General features: G+C 39.0%; 1 protein-coding gene and 9 non-coding genes across 14 annotated transcripts in view; 1 reads left to right on the top strand and 9 right to left on the bottom strand.

The window, feature by feature from the left end:
• The window catches only part of LOC146647603 (ATP-dependent 6-phosphofructokinase, platelet type-like), a 57,270-nt gene that overhangs the window by 34,750 nt on the left and 6,495 nt on the right, over positions 1 to 16,025 (top strand). For 3 of the 5 annotated variants that reach the window (XM_085388434.1, XM_085388435.1, XM_085388431.1), the window contains exons 11-16: positions 6,601 to 6,665; positions 7,005 to 7,074; positions 8,907 to 9,053; positions 11,092 to 11,162; positions 12,570 to 12,657; positions 14,046 to 14,198. In XM_085388434.1, the coding sequence (XP_085244560.1) occupies positions 6,601 to 6,665; positions 7,005 to 7,074; positions 8,907 to 9,053; positions 11,092 to 11,162; positions 12,570 to 12,657; positions 14,046 to 14,198 (594 nt within the window). The remainder of the gene's footprint in view (positions 1 to 6,600; positions 6,666 to 7,004; positions 7,075 to 8,906; positions 9,054 to 11,091; positions 11,163 to 12,569; positions 12,658 to 14,045; positions 14,199 to 16,025) is intronic. The other 2 variants (XM_085388433.1, XM_085388432.1) reach the window with 1 other exon arrangement.
• trnar-ucu (transfer RNA arginine (anticodon UCU)) lies at positions 47 to 138 on the bottom strand. The gene is given in 2 exon segments: positions 47 to 82; positions 102 to 138. It is a non-coding gene; the product is annotated as a tRNA-Arg (tRNA).
• Positions 563 to 654, bottom strand: trnar-ucu (transfer RNA arginine (anticodon UCU)). The gene is given in 2 exon segments: positions 563 to 598; positions 618 to 654. It is a non-coding gene; the product is annotated as a tRNA-Arg (tRNA).
• trnar-ucu (transfer RNA arginine (anticodon UCU)) lies at positions 1,079 to 1,170 on the bottom strand. Its single transcript is given in 2 exon segments — positions 1,079 to 1,114; positions 1,134 to 1,170. It is a non-coding gene; the product is annotated as a tRNA-Arg (tRNA).
• Positions 1,595 to 1,686, bottom strand: trnar-ucu (transfer RNA arginine (anticodon UCU)). The gene is given in 2 exon segments: positions 1,595 to 1,630; positions 1,650 to 1,686. It is a non-coding gene; the product is annotated as a tRNA-Arg (tRNA).
• Positions 2,111 to 2,202, bottom strand: trnar-ucu (transfer RNA arginine (anticodon UCU)). The gene is given in 2 exon segments: positions 2,111 to 2,146; positions 2,166 to 2,202. It is a non-coding gene; the product is annotated as a tRNA-Arg (tRNA).
• trnar-ucu (transfer RNA arginine (anticodon UCU)) lies at positions 2,627 to 2,718 on the bottom strand. Its single transcript is given in 2 exon segments — positions 2,627 to 2,662; positions 2,682 to 2,718. It is a non-coding gene; the product is annotated as a tRNA-Arg (tRNA).
• Positions 3,143 to 3,234, bottom strand: trnar-ucu (transfer RNA arginine (anticodon UCU)). The gene is given in 2 exon segments: positions 3,143 to 3,178; positions 3,198 to 3,234. It is a non-coding gene; the product is annotated as a tRNA-Arg (tRNA).
• trnar-ucu (transfer RNA arginine (anticodon UCU)) lies at positions 4,175 to 4,266 on the bottom strand. Its single transcript is given in 2 exon segments — positions 4,175 to 4,210; positions 4,230 to 4,266. It is a non-coding gene; the product is annotated as a tRNA-Arg (tRNA).
• trnar-ucu (transfer RNA arginine (anticodon UCU)) lies at positions 4,691 to 4,782 on the bottom strand. The gene is given in 2 exon segments: positions 4,691 to 4,726; positions 4,746 to 4,782. It is a non-coding gene; the product is annotated as a tRNA-Arg (tRNA).

Here is a 16,025-nt window from a genome sequence, read left to right on the forward strand (position 1 = left end):
TTTTGTGTAGCAGGAACCTTCAATAAAGTTCTCCGCTTTAAATTAGTGACTCTGGTGGGACTCGAACCCACAACCTTTGAATTGCATCTGATGGAATCCACTAGAAGTACAATGCGCTATCCATTGCGCCACAGAGCCTAAAAAGCCAAGCCTTGATGACCCAGAATGTGGCGTAGAACTCACGTTGGTGATGTGAACGTCCCTAGAAACCCCATTCTGAGTACCTACTGTTCAGATGCGCATTTGTGTGCAACCTGAATCTTCTCTGCTTTGCAAAGAATTCAAGGGAAATAAAAACCCTCTTGAGTTAGTGATTCTGGTGGAACGCAAACCTAGAAAATTACATCAACAGCAAACTCAACTGTATTTAAAGGACAGCCATATGCTACTACAAGTAGTGTGGATTCTGTGCTTTGTAAACTTGAGGCTTTCATTTCCTGGTGGTAGTAACAGATTTTCAGTTGACCAAAGGACTTTGTTTAGATGACTACAATCGAGATGGTCAGAAACTAAGATTTTTGTGTAGCAGGAACCTTCAATAAAGTTCTCCCCTTTAAATTAGTGACTCTGGTGGGACTCGAACCCACAACCTTTGAATTGCATCTGATGGAATCCACTAGAAGTCCAATGCGCTATCCATTGCGCCACAGAGCCTCCTAAGTCTGGTCTTTATTACCCAGAATGTGGCGTAGAACTCACGTAGGTGATGTGAACATCCCTAGAAACCCCATTCTGAGTACCTACTGTTCAGATGCGCATTTGTGTGCAACCTGAATCTTCTCTGCTTTGCAAAGAATTCAAGGGAAATAAAAACCCTCTTGAGTTAGTGATTCTGGTGGAACGCAAACCTAGAAAATTACATCAACAGCAAACTCAACTGTATTTAAAGGACAGCCATATGCTACTACAAGTAGTGTGGATTCTGTGCTTTGTAAACTTGAGGCTTTCATTTCCTGGTGGTAGTAACAGATTTTCAGTTGACCAAAGCACTTTGTTTAGATGACTACAATCGAGATGGTCAGAAACTAAGATTTTTGTGTAGCAGGAACCTTCAATAAAGTTCTCCCCTTTAAATTAGTGACTCTGGTGGGACTCGCACCCACAACCTTTGAATTGCATCTGATGGAATCCACTAGAAGTCCAATGCGCTATCCATTGCGCCACAGAGCCTCCTAAGTCTGGTCTTTATTACCCAGAATGTGGCGTAGAATTCACGTAGGTGATGTGAACATCTCTAGAAACCCCATTCTGAGTACCTACTGTTCAGATGCGCATTTGTGTGCAACCTGAATCTTCTCTGCTTTGCAAAGAATTCAAGGGAAATAAAAACCCTCTTGAGTTAGTGATTCTGGTGGAACGCAAACCTAGAAAATTTCATGAACAGCAAACTCAACTGTATTTAAATGACAGCCATATGCTACTACAAGTAGTGTGGATTCTGTGCTTTGTAAACTTGAGGCTTTCATTTCCTGGTGGTAGTAACAGATTTTCAGTTGACCAAAGGACTTTGTTTAGATGACTACAATCGAGCTTGTCAGAAACTAAATTTTTTGTGTAGCAGGAACCTTCAATAAAGTTCTCCCCTTTAAATTAGTGACTCTGGTGGGACTTGAACCCACAACCTTTGAATTGCATCTGAAAGGATCCACTAGAAGTCCAACACGCTATCCATTGCGCCAAAGAGCCTACAAATTCTGCACTTGATGACCCAGAATGTGGCGTAGAACTCACGTTGGTGATGTGAACGTGCCTAGAAACTCCATTCTGAGTACCTACTGTTCAGATGCGCATTTGTGTGCAACCTGAATCTTCTCTGCTTTGCAAAGAATTCAAGGGAAATAAAAACCCTCTTGAGTTAGTGATTCTGGTGGAACGCAAACCTAGAAAATTACATCAACAGCAAACTCAACTGTATTTAAAGGACAGCCATATGCTACTACAAGTAGTGTGGATTCTGTGCTTTGTAAACTTGAGGCTTTCATTTCCTGGTGGTAGTAACAGATTTTCAGTTGACCAAAGCACTTTGTTTAGATGACTACAATCGAGATGGTCAGAAACTAAGATTTTTGTGTAGCAGGAACCTTCAATAAAGTTCTCCGCTTTAAATTAGTGACTCTGGTGGGACTCAAACCCACAACCTTTGAATTGCATCTGATGGAATCCACTAGAAGTACAATGCGCTATCCATTGCGCCACAGAGCCTAAAAAGCCAATCCTTGATGACCCAGAATGTGGCGTAGAACTCACGTTGGTGATGTGAACGTCCCTAGAAACCCCATTCTGAGTACCTACTGTTCAGATGCGCATTTGTGTGCAACCTGAATCTTCTCTGCTTTGCAAAGAATTCAAGGGAAATAAAAACCCTCTTGAGTTAGTGATTCTGGTGGAACGCAAACCTAGAAAATTACATCAACAGCAAACTCAACTGTATTTAAATGACAGCCATATGCTACTACAAGTAGTGTGGATTCTGTGCTTTGTAAACTTGAGGCTTTCATTTCCTGGTGGTAGTAACAGATTTTCAGTTGACCAAAGCACTTTGTTTAGATGACTACAATCGAGCTTGTCAGAAGCTAAATTTTTTGTGTAGCAGGAACCTTCAATAAAGTTCTCCCCTTTAAATTAGTGACTCTGATGGGACTTGAACCCACAACCTTTGAATTGCATCTGAAAGGATCCACTAGAAGTCCAATGCGCTATCCATTGCGCCACAGAGCCTACAAATTCTGCACTTGATGACCCAGAATGTGGCGTAGAATTCACGTAGGTGATGTGAACATCCCTAGAAACCCCATTCTGAGTACCTACTGTTCAGATGCGCATTTGTGTGCAACCTGAATCTTCTCTGCTTTGCAAAGAATTCAAGGGAAATAAAAACCCTCTTGAGTTAGTGATTCTGGTGGAACGCAAACCTAGAAAATTACATCAACAGCAAACTCAACTGTATTTAAGGGAGAGCCATATGCTACTACAAGTAGTGTGGATTCTGTGCTTTGTAAACTTGAGGCTTTCATTTCCTGGTGGTAGTAACAGATTTTCAGTTGACCAAAGCACTTTGTTTAGATGACTACAATCGAGATGGTCAGAAACTAAATTTTTTGTGTAGCAGGAACCTTGAATAAAGTTCTCCCCTTTAAATTAGTGACTCTGGTGGGACTTGAACCCACAACCTTTGAATTGCATCTGAAAGGATCCACTAGAAGCCCAACGCGCTATCCATTGCGCCACAGAGCCTACAAATTCTGCACTTGATGACCCAGAATGTGGCGTAGAACTCACGTTGGTGATGTGAACGTGCCTAGAAACTCCATTCTGAGTACCTACTGTTCAGATGCGCATTTGTGTGCAACCTGAATCTTCTCTGCTTTGCAAAGAATTCAAGGGAAATAAAAACCCTCTTGAGTTAGTGATTCTGGTGGAACGCAAACCTAGAAAATTACATCAACAGCAAACTCAACTGTATTTAAAGGACAGCCATATGCTACTACAAGTAGTGTGGATTCTGTGCTTTGTAAACTTGAAGCTTTCATTTCCTGGTGGTAGTAACACATTTTCAGTTGACCAAAGCACTTTGTTTAGATGACTACAATCGAGATGGTCAAAAACTAAGATTTTTGTGTAGCAGGAACCTTCAATAAAATTCTCCCCTTTAAATTAGCGACTCTGGTGGGACTTGAAACCACAAACTTTGAATTGCATCTGATGGAATCCACTAGAAGTCCAACGCACTATCCATTGCGCCAAAGAGCCTATAAATTCTAGCCTGGATGACCCAGAATGTGGCGTAGAATTCACTTAGGTGATGTGAACGTCCCTAGAAACTCCATTCTGAGTACCTACTGTTCAGATGCGCATTTGTGTGCAACCTGAATCTTCTCTGCTTTGCAAAGAATTCAAGGGAAATAAAAACCCTCTTGAGTTAGTGATTCTGGTGGAACGCAAACCTAGAAAATTACATCAACAGCAAACTCAACTGTATTTAAAGGACAGCCATATGCTACTACAAGTAGTGTGGATTCTGTGCTTTGTAAACTTGAGGCTTTCATTTCCTGGTGGTAGTAACAGATTTTCAGTTGACCAAAGCACTTTGTTTAGATGACTACAATCGAGCTTGTCAGAAACTAAGATTTTTGTGTAGCAGGAACCTTGAATAAAGTTCTCCCCTTTAAATTAGTGACTCTGGTGGGACTTGAACCCACAACCTTTGAATTGCATCTGAAAGGATCCACTAGAAGCACAATGCGCTATCCATTGCGCCACAGAGCCTGAAAAGCCAAGTCTTGATGACCCAGAATGTGGCGTAGAACTCACGTTGGTGATGTGAACGTCCCTACAAACCCCATTCTGAGTACCTACTGTTCAGATGCGCATTTGTGTGCAACCTGAATCTTCTCTGCTTTGCAAAGAATTCAAGGGAAATAAAAACCCTCTTGAGTTAGTGATTCTGGTGGAACGCAAACCTAGAAAATTACATCAACAGCAAACTCAACTGTATTTAAATGACAGCCATATGCTACTACAAGTAGTGTGGATTCTGTGCTTTGTAAACTTGAGGCTTTCATTTCCTGGTGGTAGTAACAGATTTTCAGTTGACCAAAGCACTTTGTTTAGATGACTACAATCGAGCTTGTCAGAAACTAAATTTTTTGTGTAGCAGGAACCTTGAATAAAGTTCTCCCCTTTAAATTAGCGACTCTGGTGGGACTCGAACCCACAACCTTTGAATTGCATCTGAAAGGATCCACTAGAAGTCCAACGCGCTATCCATTGCGCCACAGAGCCTACAAATTCTGCACTTGATGACCCAGAATGTGGCGTAGAACTCACGTTGGTGATGTGAACGTGCCTAGAAACTCCATTCTGAGTACCTACTGTTCAGATGCGCATTTGTGTGCAACCTGAATCTTCTCTGCTTTGCAAAGAATTCAAGGGAAATAAAAACCCTCTTGAGTTAGTGATTCTGGTGGAACGCAAACCTAGAAAATTACATCAACAGCAAACTCAACTGTATTTAAAGGACAGCCATATGCTACTACAAGTAGTGTGGATTCTGTGCTTTGTAAACTTGAGGCTTTCATTTCCTGGTGGTAGTAACAGATTTTCAGTTGACCAAAGCACTTTGTTTAGATGACTACAATCGAGATGGTCAAAAACTAAGATTTTTGTGTAGCAGGAACCTTCAATAAAGTTCTCCCCTTTAAATTAGCGACCCTGGTGGGATTTGAACCCACAACCTTTTAATTTTATGTGATGGGAACCACTAGAACAGTATCTGATTTTTCAGGGAGAAAATCTGAAACAACATTAAATTTTATAATAGAGAAATTGGAATAAAATCCAATTCTAAAACGGAACATGAAACAATGATATATTAGACTTTTTTTACCGCTTTGTAAAATGTAAAACATTAAAGAGCTGTATCAATTTTCTGGCTAGTCACTTTTCTGTGAGTTCTTCTTTATCTCACAATATGTTATTCAGTCAGACAGTCCATCATAAAAAACAAAAAACTTAAATAAAGACAACTAATCTGATAGAATCCACAGTCAGCCTACAACATTAACAAAGCAGATAAAATTAAGAGATTAAACAGGCCTGTGTATGTTCTCAGTCAATGGTAGTCTGGAGAGTTTGAATAAGAAGATAAATGATCTCTTCAGGTTTGTGAAAATGTAAACACATTTTTCTACTTCAGTTATAAAACACCTGGCACAGAGGTAATTTCAACCCCCACTCCCACCTCAAGGTACCACAATAGTTCACATGATGGTGGGGGTGGGGCAGGGTCTTACAGAGGTTTTACCTATTTAAGGAAATTGGGCCTCACCTTTTTCACACCTTGGCTCTATTATTCTATACTGCAGATTATGTAACAACCCACATGAACAATAATGGGTCTACAACCGTCAGGTTCTCCTCAAAAGGGACAGCCCCCAGTAGGGGTTTGTTACCTAAGTCTCTCTACCAGTTGTTTCAGAACTGAAAAAGTCTCTTGGATGAAAGGTGAAATGTCTTCACAAACCTCAACAAACCTTGACATTTAGCATTTACCAGCTTAATGCAAGAAGATATAAAATAATTTGAAAACATTTATTTTCTGGGTGAATTGCTGGGTTGCACACTGTGAAGCTCCACAGAAGAAACAAAGCAGTTTACAAATCAAACAGTGAAAGATTAATTTTTATTCAAAAGAAAAATATGAACTTGATTCCTGGAAAAAAAAATAAAGATGTGAAGATTAATTTTAAAAATGACCTAAAATAACTACAAAAGCTTGAGAGTCTCTTTAAGCAACAAAGGTTGCTATTACGTTTGCCTCAAAAACTATATAGTTGACAAAATTGTTTATTCATTGATTTTTTACATTTTTATTCTTGCAAAGAAAGAGGTCTTAAAATAAACGTACTAAAGGGATGTAGCTGGTATTCAAGAAGAGATAAAATATGGACTGGCTTTCATGCCGTGAGACTGGAGCAACTATAGTGCTTGGATCACAGGTGCTTTGAGTTTCCCATAACTCCAGACACTATTTACATGCAATACAGTTAGCAGGCAGCACTGCCTCACCAGAAAAAAATGCCCTGTTTTTTTTGTCATCAGACTCAAGAAGTACAGAAGGCCATGGATGAGAAGAAATTTGATGAGGCGGTCAGACTGCGTGGCAGGTATTTGTAAAATTCCACTACGCTGACATGATTAAACACCTGTAGGATTTGTTATGTTTATATATAACCAATCGACATATTGGAAGATTAAAAAATACATAAAGTGCTTAAATGTTGCTCATGCCAGGAGCACTGGTTCGAATGTTGCACATGATGTCTGACACTATACACAGCACAGAAGTTGTGTATAGTACGTTTTGCGGTTTGACAGCATCCCACTTCCTGCTTATCTGTGTTAACATTGATCTCTTAATTACTCTAAATGTTTGCCCTGCTGCATTTACAGACCAGAATTCATATTGGATTTTCCACATTGTTTAACTTTTTTTCCATCTGCAGGAGCTTCGAAAACAATCTGAGCACTTACCGACTCCTCTCATTTCGGAAGGCAGATTCTGAACTTCCAAATGTAAGTATTATCACTCTCAAATATTAACAGCTAAAATAATTTAATTAAACCAGTAAAATAATAATTACCATGTTTATTCTCCAAATGTGTCTTTCCACCAGCTGCTCTGAGAATTGTACATTAGCATAAGGTATTTCCTGGTCAGGTGTATTGTGGGTGCTGCAGTCTTTTTGTGACACTAACACAGTCTGTCTTTCTATAACTGTCCATCCTGAGGGAGAGGAGGAGGCGGGGGATGAAGAGCAGATTGATGTATGTGATGAGTGAAAATGGGGCAGCTGAGCAGGCTTTTGATCAGCGTCTGAAGCTTCTGCAGGTGTAGGTCATACAAGGAGCTGCTTTGCAGTTAGTTTGACCATCTTATTCCCTTTGGCTTCTAATAATCTTCCCAATGCTGAGATAAATATGTGTGGATTTTAGTTTCTTACCAAGTCTAGAACTAATATCCACTTTATTTTAGTTGTTGTAAAATGGTGCCACAAAAGGACAGCGTCAGTGCTCTTCACCTGTCGTTCTGTCTGCCTTTGCTTATTTCCTCATGGCTCTGCTTGGATGCTTGGAATTAGAAATGTAGACATGCAAAGAGGTGCATTAGCGCTGCAGTGCAGGACTCCGACCAGCCCTGCTGTCAGGGATAATGGCAATGAGGGTGTGATCTGCTTCAAATCGCTCTGAAGTAGTCTCCTTTATAGATGTGTTTTCGCTGACTCTCAACTCAAACTGGACAGGCTCCAAGCTCTTTGTTTTATTCAAAGATGGTTAGTGGTTGTTAAACGTAAAGCTTTCATCTGTTGAATATTTGTTTTTTATAATCTTCTTTTTTATCTCAGCATGCCTATGTTCTCCAACTGTTTAGTGCTGTCTGTATGCAGCAGCCAAAGATTTTTCAATCTTTGAAAAATGATGAAGAAATTGTATTTGATTAAACAGAAAGTAAACATAATCTGATAAGGCTTCAAAAACCAAGGTTTGATTCTTGGCAGTTTTTGATGCTGGTATAGTTTCTGCAGACACATTTCTGTCTGACCTTACCGGGCGTTGTAGTTTGATTCCACTTGTGCTTGCTAGACTTCAAAAACAAAGCAAACTGTGTGAGATTTGGTATTAAGCATTTATTGAGAGAGAGTTGGAAGCCTGTCCGTTTTGAGGTACTTCACGTCATATTTATATGTGCCATTAACCCAATTGAAAACAAGAACATTACGGGCTCAGTCTATTATTGGAGCACAGCATAATGCATTCTGTGTTGTTGGGTGTATCCATATTGCATTTTGCAATGTGGACCACATGAACCCGAGTTTGACTTTGTAATAAGATCCCCTCTAAAGTTGGCCAAATGATTCAAGACTGAATGGCAAGAAAACTGCTAAAAAATTTTGGGAAAATATTCATTTGACTGTTGATATTTTCAGTGGCTGTCATGACAAAGTAGCTACTACTTCACTGCGTCTTTTAGCAGCATGTGGCTCATGCATGAAAGGCTATCACTGCCTGCTGCTGTGTGAGGCAGAGTCTCTCCTGATGACAGATGAAGCCGTGATTATGGCTCCATGACGTCCAAACTGAACCATTTCAGTCCAGTTTTTGTCCAGTTTGCCTCATGCCATGGAATTAATGGCATGACTGCATTGCCGGTAAAAGCTGCTCATAGATATATTCTGTGTTCGTACACTAAATATAGGAGTTGGGCCTAAAGTATGAATTTGGTTTAAAATTTGAAAAAGCTTAAGGGTGCTACCACATATCACAGTACCATGGGGTTCTGCTTCCCCTACTGTAAGGTTAGTACTGAGTGTTACATGAGTGTGATTGGTGCTGTGTATCACCCACAGAGCTCCTTTAATGTGGCAGTAATGAACGTCGGTGCTCCAGCAGCAGGTATGAATGCTGCTGTTCGTTCTGCTGTCAGAGTGGGAATCACTGAAGGCCACAAAATGTTTGCTGTAAACGATGGCTTCGAGGGATTCTACAAAGGACAGGTGAGATTCAATGTACATAATTGTCATTCAGACAACTATGTACAAATATAGAGTTCCACGGATATCTGTTATTGGGCTTTCTCTTCATACCGTATGTTATTGAAAAACCGAATATAAGTTACAATTTCTATTCTGATGACACACTATTGTACCTTTCATTAGACATGAGACAAAATCCTGATTTTGAAGGATTAGATTGGTTGAAAAGTGAAGCTGGGGTCCCTGACTAATAACCCCACTAAGTATCACAGTGATTGAAAAAGAAATCCTAAAAAAACAGTAATAGTCTGGCAGCTGGGGCGCCAAAATAATATCAGAAAATAACAGAAAATAACTTTCCCATGAAAATACGGTTATTTTCAGTAATGACAATACAGTTTGTTGCCCTAATTTCACATGGGATTTTGCCTTTTTCATGTGCCTTTAAACATTAAATTAGGAACAATTTAATGTGATTAAACAATGAAATTACCTATAAACAAGGTCAATGAATGTGGCAAAATGAATCATAATACTTAAATGTACAGAAATATACAGTTATTGTTGGTTTAAATAATAACAGACTGCATTCATGCAGTGCTTTATGAGACCCTCAAAGCACTTTACAATTCCACTTTATAATTCCTCTCTGGCCATCACCAGTAGGTGGTAGGTGAAGTGTCTTGCCCAAGGACACAACAACCAAGAGTGTCCAAGCCGGGGCTCAAACCAGCAACCTCCTGATTACAAGACAAACTGCCAACTCTTGAGCCACGATCGCCCTAAATAACAATAATAATAATTATTTGATTTTTATTTATTTGAACATTTCAATCTTTCAAATAATGGACAAATATTTGTGAAAATATGATGCATTAGTGAATGTATTTTAACAATCTAAATATGCATATGTACAGACAAATACATTCAAAAAGGAAGAAAATTATGTTTTATTACATTTACAGTGATTTTATGTTAATTTACATTTGAAATGTAAAATCACAGTCTATTTAGGTGAATTTAATATTCTAGAAGAACAGTACAAAACTGTAAAATACACAGTAAAATAGTTTTATATTACAATTTTTTTTACAGTGCATCTTACAAAAATGCAAATGTCATGAAAGTCTTTATTGTTTATAATTTAATTTTAAAAAAAGTAAACATCTATATTCATTACATGTTAATTATTTCAAGACTTCAATCCAGTAGTTCAAATTATTAGAACATTTCCTAAGTTCAATCAAAAGCAAGAATTGACATACAGAAATGTCTAAATTCTGAAAACTATGGTTGTACTCTCAGTGGTTGGTTGGGGCTCTTTTATCGTGAACTGCTGCGTCAGTGTGGCATGGGGGTGGCAACGCTGAGGTGTTTTTGAAGCCCAGGTTGCTTTGATAGATTCTCTGTAGGGTTCAAGCCAGAAGAGTTCACTGAAAAGTCAAGCTGAGTAATAACATTGTCAGCAAATCATTTGATAGTTTGGATACAATGGGCAGGTACTTTGTAAAAACAGTGGATCAATCATCACCAACACTTGCTGACAACATGACACATCACAGACTACAGAAACTCCACACTGGACTTCAAATAACTTTGATTCAGTGCCTTTCAACTCAGCCTTAATATTTTAAGATCTTAATATCCAAATGAAATGAAAAATGTGCTTACAGAGAGTAATATGAACCACTGAGCAACAGCCTGGTCCTTTTTTTCTCCTCATCCTAGGTAAGCTGCCTCCGATGTTGTCATCAGGACAGTCGTATTTCCTTTCCATGGGAAGTGGGCTGGGGCTGGTGTATCATGATGTTCTTGACTTGTACTTGACATTGTAGTTCCTCTCAATGCTGTGCTGGTGCTGTGTGCGGATGCATTTAAAAAGCAGAAACTCTATCTCTGATGTTTTTGATAATTCAGACACTGACACAATAATTTTCAAGGGAGTGTTTATCTGGTAGATTGCTTTTTGTAATAGTCCCAGTGAGATCTGTGAACCTTTTCTGCCATGCATTAATTTGTTTTGTTGCGATACAAATGAGCTGCCTTTCTCTTTTATCAGATTAAGGAGATCAAATGGGGAGATGTTGGTGGTTGGACTGGCCAGGGTGGGTCACTGCTAGGGACAAAAAGGTAATCTGCTGCTTTATTATATACCTGTTATTATAAGCCTACATCATTTTTAAGTTTCCTCTTGATGAGGAAGGTTAAAAACGAGGTTAAGGTTGGCACTGACCCATTTTTAGGTTTTTATGCATAAAGGTGCCATTTAAACTTGTTTATTGCATCAAGGCTTTCTGACTTTGTCAGGAACCTCTATTTAAACAAACATGAAAACAAAATTAGAAAATGTTCTGGTGGAAATTATGACCATTGTATTGTTACAGTCGGTTTCAACTCTGTTATAATATAACATCTTAAAACAATAATTAGAGCCAAAACTGAAATCGTAAACATACTGTGAGCTCACTAACACTGTCAGAGAGAAGTTAGGGGCTTCTTCACCTTTTTGCCTCCTTCCCGGAGTAAAAAGAAAGTGGTAACATCTCTTGGATTGGAGTACCTCCTGCCTTACATGGCAGGCCAACTGCTGCAAATGTCATCAAAATGACTCTGTGAGTTCCAGGTTTGCGTGACAAGAATAAGTGACAACTTGATGGGTTTCTGCCATTTTCACCAAAGAAACACATTGTTGCTGTGACAAACTTTGAAGCAAGAAAACTCCATGGCTACATTTAGGATGATATTTACATGGAATACCTGGAAGCCTATACTGGTGTTCTACTTGCTGGAGTGTACAGATCCAGCAATGAGACCACTGATGGTATGTGGGAAGCATCGACAGGCAGGCATATTTTCCAGGCAAAAATGTCACTCAGACCTTTTGAATGATATCAAGAGTCCTCAGATTTTACAACAGATAGATAGATAGATCCTAGAGCAAACCTGACACGCATGCTCCCATTAGGGATGTCTGGGAGAGATGGGTGGAGCTCTTTCCATCAATGTTCAACACAAAGGCAGAGGTGAGAGTAAATGAACATCTGGGCAGCCTTGGATGCAAAAAGCAGCATCACGGGCTGTGTAATTCTGTGCATCGAATTGATAGAATTACACAGGAATGTTATTATAGTTAATAATATTGACATAAAAAATAAATGAAACCGATTTATTTCAGAGATATGTTACGTTACATTGCTACAAGTTTTTTTTAATCTCTTGAGTTTAATTTGCTATAGTTTCGGAATGAAAATGAGAGGTGTGCTGCAAAAAGAAAGAGCCTGAGGGCCACAGGAAAAATATTAAAACCCATCTTTTCATGGATAAGGAAGCCTAACAAGATTACAAACAATTTGAATGATAAACCACTGTTTTGAGGGAACTTTTTGGTTGATTTAAGACACAAAACTATCCATTAACATAAAAGATAATAACAGAAAGCTAACACAAGAGGAAGGTTAAATGCTTTAACATTAAATGTACATGATAAAGTGTTATCCCCTTTGCCTTTTTAATGACTAATCATTTTTTATGTGTCAGAACTCTTCCAGGAAAACATCTGGATAAGATCGCTGAGCAGATGAGGATTCATAACATCAATGCTCTGCTTGTGGTCGGAGGGTTTGAGGTATGTACAACCTTTCCTGGTTATTGCAAATTAAAGCATTTTGTTTGTAATCACATTTTATCAATATTGTATCTCTGACCATTTTTTATCATTTAGAAAAATACAATGAGTAAAAAATCTTAAATTCAGCTATTGTTTCATTAAAAAAAGCTACTGATATTGTAAAAGCAGAGTTATTGTGTAATGTAAAATGGCTAACCTTATTGTATCAGCATCATCAAGCACCGTCTCCCACCAGCATTTTACCCACTCACCAATTTACCCAATTTGACATTTTAAATTTGCAAAACACATTTTCTATATTAATATTTTTTCAAAATATAATGAAGACATATTTAAATTTTTAAGGCTCTCTCCCTGTCTGTCCATGTGTCAGTATGAACTGTTGGCCAAGCTGCAAAGCCAGCATGTATATAGATAGATTTAATGACATTGAAATGGATGTTTATGGTATTTTGATGCTTTTCAAGCTCTTTGTCCAATCGAGAGATTAAATGAAACCAGCATAAAACTTTTATTTTAACAAAGAACTTTAACAATTCAACCATGCCATTTAAAAGAAAAGGTTTTTGACTTTGGTAGCTTGGCCAAAAATGAACGTTGTCTCTGTCTTTGTCCTTTTATGTGAGGAGCTGCAACATTGACTTCCTGTGTGTGTCTCACTGCCCGTCATGATTGGCCTGGCTCTCTCCCCTTGGCTTCTCCTAACAGTACATTCCTCACAGACGTTTCTTCATCCCATCACTGAATTTTCATTTCATACTCCATTTCTTGAGCTCCATCTCTCATCAGCAGATCCCTCCCACCTCAAAGCCGCCTCCTCCTTCACGCCCACCACAAGTTAACTTATGATTCCTAAAGCAAACATGTTCAGATTATTAGTTTGCATGTATCATAGTTATGATTGGCTAAAATTTTAGCTTTAATCAATATATAACAATAGAAGTAAAAGTTAATGTTATCTTAAGCCACTTTTAGTAATGCAGTGATTCTTTTTTACAGTAGTACCTAGCTCCTGCTGTAGCTGATGAAGAAATGAAACATCTTGCAGAAGTTGGTGAATAAAGTGAAACATTTGATTTCCATTCGACAAAATCAAAGCTGTGCAATGCTCAGCGTTTGGTGCTAGCCCATGAATCAATTAGTGGACTATACTCCATTTTATAGTAGATAATATCTTCTTCTCGAGTGTAGTATGGATTTTGGACACACCTTTGCTATCTCCAGTAAGTTCCCAGCTCTTCCTGTCATGTTTTTTCCCTCAAAACTCACCTGTGTCCTCTTGTCCACTGCACCTTCAAAGTCCTGGGGATTAGAGCTCTTCACTTTTCCCCCACTTGTGTGTACATACTCAATGACCACTAAGACGCTGGCTCTCACTACTGCAGGCCTACGTGGGATTACTGGAACTCGCTGCTGCACGGGACAAATATGAGGAGTTCTGTGTGCCCATGGTTATGGTCCCGGCCACCGTCTCCAATAATATACCCGGTTCAGACCTCAGCATTGGTTCAGACACTGCTCTGAATGCCATTACTGACGTAAGTGTGGCTGGGCTAGAGAGAATGTATGTGTGTGTGTTTCTAGACTTAACACACATGCAGACTTAACACATCTCAGAGTTCGGGATTTGCTGATTGCCAGCTCGCATCCTTGCATTAACAAGCAGTAGGTCAGATTTAGTTCACACGTCAAGACAGTTTAGATCTTTTTACAGGATCCATTTGTTTTCTAGTTTAAATTCAGAAATTGAAAATATATTATTGTTATTGTTTCTTATTTAGTATAAATTGTCAAAAATTGGTTCTTAATCTTGTGCATGGGCTTAGAGCTGCCATTAATTGAACTTTGGCAGTTTAGGAGTAGTAACAAAAAAGCCAGATTAAAAAACAAATATTTGAAATTCTGACCTGCTCATTGGTTCCCTCTGAAATGAAATCAGCTGTGCCTGGGTAAGATTTTTAACTTCAAGTTTTCACTTTGAAGTGCCGTAGTTTCACTAACTGAAACTCAGGTCACATGACAGAGACATTTTAAGAAGCACTCAGTGCTAGTGCTCTGTAATGTTTTGTGTAAACACTGGCCTCCCGCTTAACAACCAAACTTGTGTTTTTGCAGAACTAAATGGAAAGTACAGGCTTACTGCTTTCACATAAACACAACCGTAAGATAATAGAAACAAGACCTTACAGTTAGGACAGGCAACGCATACTATGCCAAATAACTCAGCTCAGTTTAGCTGATGCAGACATTAGACTGTTAATAATCAGCATGAAGTACAGTAGAAAACACTTGCTGCTGGATGCGGGCTGGTCAGCAGAGGTCCCAGGTAAGTGTTAGGGCATGCAGTGGTGTGTTGTGGCATGCTCTTGGTGCGTGACCCTGGCGTGTTCATGCGGTCTTCTTTGTGTTTTGTAAAAGGCAGATAACTAGACAGCAGGAAGGTTCAGTCTAACGGGAACACTGTTTGCGTTTGGGAAGTAAGTTTGTTTGCTGCATAACTGATTGTGGTCTACATCGTAGTTCCTATTGTTCTTATCTGAGAAAGCCTTTCTTGTCTTCAGACAAAACAAAAAAACCAAATAGAAATAAAAAAAACTTCCTCTTTGCTTCTTGAACATAAAAGGAAACGTTGCCCGACTGCCTCTGGAGTCTCACCTCGTCGCGTCGACACCGTTACATGTCAACCACGATGCAACCCCTCTTCCTCATTCCATTTACTCTCAGCCAATGAGAAGCCAAAGTCCCCCCAACTCCTGGAGAGAGCCAGCCAGTTGCACACACTACAGGACACACACACAAACACACATGCACACACACGCAGAGCTGCATATTCATGGTCTCATTGGAGTTAAAGTTACTTCTTTGTCTTGTATCCTTCCTTTTAAAATGCTAACCCTAAAGGTTGCAGCAGGTTATAATTTCAAACAATTTGGGGTTTGTAAATATTGTACAGTGTATAGTAGACCATCTTTAAAGAATTATATGTCATGTCAAATTAAAACTATTCAGAATTTCATGGTAACAAGCTTTTCCTGTCAGGATGAGAAGGAACACCTTAGTGATTTCATGCTGATGATTGTCTGTGCAGTAATGGGTTTATCTTTACATCACAGACACTCCTTTCCAACATTAAAACCTGACAGATCAGACAAATATGGGCTGGGCTGTTTATGTTTTAAAAAGCTGCTAGTATGAAACAGAAAAGTGCATTCAATGGTGTTTTATAAAGTATCCATCCATCCACGGGGATATTGCAACTTGGCATTTGATTAACAAACAGCTTTAGCTATCATGATAATGAAGGATACAAGACAAGGGAGTCACTGGGCACCATGAAGCAGCCACTAAAGGGCACACTGGCATTT

Source organism: Rhamphochromis longiceps, linkage group LG18 (genome assembly GCF_057381845.1).
Source record: "Rhamphochromis longiceps isolate RC_006_pf linkage group LG18, R_longiceps_female_GT1.1, whole genome shotgun sequence".
NCBI lineage: Eukaryota > Metazoa > Chordata > Actinopteri > Cichliformes > Cichlidae > Rhamphochromis > Rhamphochromis longiceps.